Raw genomic sequence first — 5,896 nt, 5'->3', positions numbered from 1 at the left:
TAGACATACTTTTGATACATTTAGCTGTTCTGCTTTGCTCAAGCTGTGGAGGAGCCGCATGTCTGGCTCACTGCTGCCAACTAGTGGTCAGAAGCTGAACTACAACATAAAAATGAACGGCTGGCAGGAAAGTTGACATTTTAAACCTTAATAAAAATCGATACAGGGCTTTAGAATATCGATACACTATCGGGAAATGAAATATCGCGATATTTCAGTGTATTGATATTTTCTTACACCCCTAGTCATGAACAGGAAAAAACCATAGATAAGTCATAGAAAAGTGGCAGGACAGACATTTAATCTGGAATAACAAAATAACACAGAGCATAGCTCCTGCATGGGATGCTGAATTGTATTAATTAACAGAGATGACCGAGGAGAGAGTAACTTTACATGAATTGTTTGCAAATATTACAACTTCGTTCTTCACACAAGTTCAACTAAACAACATTCACAGCAAAGCGTTCAGAATCCAGGTGTCCCAGAACACTGGGCYGCTCACCGGCTGCGCGCTCCTCCCCACCTGGAGACAGGTGGAGGAAACGCCAGCCCGCACCGTCGAAGCTGGAAGCAGAGTCGTCCGAATGTGGCCACACCCACCACGCTTCCTGCTACAAACAAACAAACATAAGACATGCCAACCACAGCCTTAGAGGGCTAAAAGCACTCCGACAAAAAGTCACAGGCAGGATGACACTAAACCACACAAACGTGTGCTTACCTGCAGAAGCCGATAAGATCCGAAACACGGACTTACGGGAGCGATTAACCTGCGAAGCACGCCAGGTAAACCGCGAGAATATCAAAGAGACCGAACGTAACCACCTGCGTGCTATTTATAGACTCACGCTCAGGTGAGCTACGTGTTATGTACGCAACTTTTTTTTACATTAAATCTCGACCTGCGCAGAGTGCGAGAGGACATATCCACTTTGTTTAACTGCCACTGGCAGTCAGGAAGGAATGAAACAGAACCTCTGCTTTTTGACAGTCCCTCACGAGCTACTCATTCATTCGTTCCAAACTTTCTGCTAACAACAACAAAGTAACAAAATTACTTAGGCTAATCACAAGCCTAGAGCACCATACTCCTTGGTTCATTTCAGAATCAATCAAAAAATGCATCATGAAGAGAAAATACAAAACAAATACAAGTCGCTCCAGAGTAAAAGACGCAGGACAAGTCAAACTATGAAAAAAACTGTGACTAATAGTTTGAAAAATACAATACATCCTTCTAAGAATCTGTACTGCCCTCCTCACTGCAAGAATCCTCCTGATCCTCCACTACAAATGCTGCAAAGATTTATATCTATTTGCTGTATAACAAAATACAATATCATTTAGAAATTTGAAGCAAAAACATTACCTATAGCTAGTGGTTTCTATGGCACCCTTTGATGATGATGTCCCTCCTTCTGGGTCCGAAAGTAAAATCTGTTTCTCAAATCATAAAAAAGTAGATTTGTGAAAATAAACAAAATATACTACTGTTAGAATATAGAACACTTCAAAAAGTAGAGGTGCAACAATACATGTGTCTGTATCAAACCGTTCAATACACACTATGTATGGAACAATACAGATATTTYGAATTTTATTTTATCAGCTTGTCTTCTGAAGATGCTCTGGGCTGAAGGCTCAGTGGATCTGTGTTCGACTACTCCACCCAGGCTGCATTGTCAAGCACAGATCCACTGAGAAACTTGCTGTTTCGGCAACATTTAAGTAAAAAAACTTACTTTTGAGGTTAAACAAATGTTCATAATTAATTTCAATAAATTACAAGTTAAGAAGGACATTTTTATCAAAAAAATATCAAACCATGACACTAAAGTATCAAACCGAATTGTGAATTTTCTGTATCGTTGCACCTCTATTAAAAAATAGTTCTGTAGATATGTAGGTCAATGTGCTGCATGACTTAAAGGTGTCAGTATTATCAAAAATATCTACATGTGACTAACATACAATAATGTGAAGGAACTGAATATTACCTCTTCCAAATCAGTGCGTGGCACTCTGTTCTCACTGCTGGTACAGTTCAAAGCATGATTCCACTGCTGGAAATAAATATTGTAGAACTTGAATTAAATTGACAAACTCTATGCTGAATTAATTTTGTTACTGTTGTCATTGTAATAAATGAGATTTTCATGAAACCACTTCGGTAACAGTAGCCCTTTTTTTAAAATATACTGGCTCCAGCTGTAAAAAAACAGAGTTGTGTTTTCTACTTACCACTGTCTCAGCTGCATTGAGCTCTACAACGCTTCTGCTTGTAATGATTGCTTCTGAATTTGATGCGTTTGAGCTGGACAGATCTGTCAAGATGAGACATAAAATCACATTACAGTATGAATTCTGAGTAAACACATATTTTTGTTCAGTTATCAATTGTTTGAATCACTTACAATGGGTAAAATAATCCTCTTCTCTACAAACGTATACTGTGATGCGATGGTAACCCTTCCCCACTGCATGTTTGAAACCTTTCAGAGTGAATGGCTTCTGTGTTCCTGGAATGTTGATTATCCTTGTGCCATCAGGATAGAGTAAAAAACAGGAAGCATTTTCCAACTCTTTATGGAAGCCCTTCGCTTTTTGTACCKCAGCTTTGTGCAAACCCTCAGCATCAACCTCTGGATTCACTGCAAGGGGGAGGGCTGATCCTCTTACAGGTTTTAAGGTTCCATTCCCAGAATACATAAGGGCAACTGAAATCTATACACATACACAGATTAAAGCACATTAAAAAATGTCCTGATGCATCTCAGTAATCCAGGTAAAAAATCAAAAAGAAAAAAATTGTACAGGTCTTCTGGACGAGTTCTTCTCTAATGAAACGTTTCGTCTYTCCTCCAAGAGACTTCTTCAGTCTGWKRSWKKMARRMWWMAKKCWKKMWWKYMMKSCCTSCMTSYRWSTGAYASWYACATCACATGGCTATCGTTGACACCTAATTAACACYTATTGTTAACAGGGGGTGGAGTGATACTGGCAATAGCCGCGCTGTAGGAGGGGGACAGCTGAAAACGGAGGCCTCCACCTCTGTTTAATGATGGATGGTCTTTCTTTACAAAAATGGCTTCTTTTACTCCTCTCTCAAACCAACGTTCCTCTCTATCAAGAATGAGAACATCCTCATCTCTGAAAGAGTGACCGCTGGCCTGCAAATGAGTGAAAACTGCAGAGTTCTGGCCATTAGATGTAGCTCGTCTGTGTTGGGACATTCTTTTGAACAGTGGCTGCAAAGGCTGGTTCACCCCAAAGATCCGGTGCCCCGGCACAAACAGAGCAATGTTATATTTGCTGTTAAGTGCCAGGAGGACTGCGACCAGTTATACATCGGGGAAACAAAGCAGCCACTGTTCAAAAGAATGTCCCAACACAGACGAGCTCCATCTAATGGCCAGAACTCTGCAGTTTTCACTCATTTACAGGCCAGCGTTCACTCTTTCAGAGATGAGGATGTTCTCATTCTTGATAGAGAGGAACGTTGGTTTGAGAGAGGAGTAAAAGAAGCCATTTTTGTGAAGAAAGACCGTCCATCATTAAACAGAGGTGGAGGCCTCCGTTTTCAGTTGTCCCCCTCCTACAGCGCGGCTATTGCCAGTATCACTCCACCCCCTGTTAACAATAAGTGTTAATTAGGTGCCAACGATAGCCATGTGATGTGAGTATCAGTCACATGGAGGCAGGGCTTAAAAGCCTGAATTTTGCCTGAAACTCTCAGACTGAAGAAGTCTCTTGGAGGAGAGACGAAACGTTTCATTAGAGAAGAACCCGTCCAGAAGACCTATACAATTTTTTTCTTTTTCACATTAAAAAAAATGCAGAAAAAAATGCACCATAAAATAGATAAAAGAACCAGCAGAAGATACCTTGACAGTCTTTTCCTTGTGCTGTGTTTTTTTCCTTGTGAGACATGATTGTCTCTCCTTTTCTCGTAACTTCCAGAATTTGCGGCGTGATTCCATTGCAGGTTTTCCTGTTTTCCCAAGTTCAAAGAAGAATCAAATTTCACCAAAAGAGTTCATAGATCACAATGTGTATTGTTCAGACATCTTGTTTCTAAATGTATACTGTACTGTAAAGTTTCATTTTACATTAAAAATKACTTTGAACAGCTACCTCTGGCTGAATCTGTCTCATCAGAAGTACACAAGAATTTAATATCTTTGGCACGTGAACCAGGGTTTCCTCTAGGATTTTTTTAAACATAAAATCATTACATTGTTTTACATTGTTTACATCATTGGATTAATGATTTCTTTTGATTGGCGGTGGTGGATTTCTGGCTTATTGTGAAATTCAGAAAGTGTCAGGAGCCATTCGGGCCTTGATGAGGCTACCCGGCTTGTGATGGAATTTACCCTGCTGTCAACACTCAGACTCCTCCCACTTACATCTGTGAACTGGTGTCTAAAAGCCACGAAGGCCGAGCAGACGTACAATTACAACCTTATTCTGAGGTTATGGTTGGGAGGGGGCTGTTCGGGTGACTGGTTTCACTGTTTTATCTACATTAGGGCTGCCATGATTAGTTGACGACTATTCGACTATTAAAATAGTCGATGATTAATTTAATAGTCGATTAGTCTGGGTTATTTTGTTGTTGTTGTATTTTACTTTATCTCTCCAAACTGCTTTGACACCTTCCACTGCCACATCTGCCTTTCTGTCCTTGACACACATGCACAGTAGTGGTAACTGGGGTAGGCTGTGGACGTCATAGCTCAAAAGTGTGGGATCATTTTAAGAAAATGAAAGAGAAACCTGTGCAATATCTACAAGGCAGAACTTGCCTTCCACAGCAATTATTTTTAGTTAGCATATAGCTAAAATCTAACCATGGTTATATAATAGCAGCTGCATTCTGGTGCGATWAGCTGTATGTTTTGTATTCAATTAACATATGATCCGATTAGTCGACTAATCAAAAAAATAATCGGTGATGATTTGTCGATTATAAAACTAATCGTTCGTGGCAGCCCTAATCTACAGATGTTCACACATGCACATACAACACTTTCACTGCTTCAGATACACCGCCCTACGACTCACTGCCTTCGCTGGTTCCCTCCTTCTGTTTCCCTCCACCCCCTCCCCTTCCTCCTCTATGACTTCCCTGCCCCATATCCATGACTCCTAACCACAAACCTATGCATAAACGTGTTCCATGCAGAGGGTTTTTTCCTTTTGAAACCCATATTGTGTCCTTGTTAGGGACAAAGTATGAGACGCTTCATTTATCCTCACCAGCGATGCAGTTTCAACTATGTTTAGTCTGTCTTCCACAGAATGAATTTTCTTGCTCTGACTTTCACAGAGTTGTAAAGTAATTAAGTACAAATACTTTGTTACTGTACTTACGTAGAATTTTTGGGTATCTGTACTTTACTTGAGTAATTATTTTTCAGCCTACTATTTACTTCTACTCCTTACATTTTTAAAAAAGACAAGAAGTAGAAAGTCACTAATTTCATTTTTGCTTCTTTTCATTCCAGTTTGTTATTGTAAAAAAATAAATACTTTCCATATAAATTGTGCCTTAAGATCAGAGGTTCTTAACCTTTTTGACCTCGGGGCCCAATTTGTTGAACATAAAGCGACACGAGGCCCAGTCAGACATTACCAATGTATGGATCAAAATGGTAATTATTCTAAACCAAGGTTTAATTTTTATTGTATTTACATCATAACTGAACTATTATAACTAAATAAATACACTTACAGTTTAAAAGTAAAACTCCTGTCAAATAATCACAAGACATGATTATGACAAACATTTTATATTGTAACCTGCTCATAACAATTATTTGAACAAATACAACAGTCAGTCAACAGACCACTCAGGCTTATCAGCACAAATATATACATACTGTATGTGTG

At 39.4% G+C, this 5,896-nt stretch overlaps 1 protein-coding gene across 1 annotated transcript in view; it reads right to left on the bottom strand.

Annotated features, from left to right (window-relative positions):
- Window positions 1–5,896, bottom strand: part of LOC106536966 (uncharacterized) — a gene marked incomplete at its 3' end in the record, with an annotated part of 11,121 nt that overhangs the window by 2,538 nt on the left and 2,687 nt on the right. Inside the window, 5 exon segments of the mRNA XM_014034328.1 lie at window positions 1,373–1,446; window positions 2,001–2,066; window positions 2,245–2,327; window positions 2,418–2,727; window positions 3,886–3,992. Coding sequence (XP_013889782.1) covers window positions 1,373–1,446; window positions 2,001–2,066; window positions 2,245–2,327; window positions 2,418–2,727; window positions 3,886–3,992 — 640 coding nt within the window.

The sequence above is a fragment of the Austrofundulus limnaeus genome, unplaced genomic scaffold (genome assembly GCF_001266775.1).
Source record: "Austrofundulus limnaeus strain Quisiro unplaced genomic scaffold, Austrofundulus_limnaeus-1.0 Scaffold2058, whole genome shotgun sequence".
NCBI classification, from domain to species: Eukaryota; Metazoa; Chordata; class Actinopteri; order Cyprinodontiformes; family Rivulidae; genus Austrofundulus; species Austrofundulus limnaeus.
This window is presented reverse-complemented; position numbering and strand designations above follow the sequence as displayed.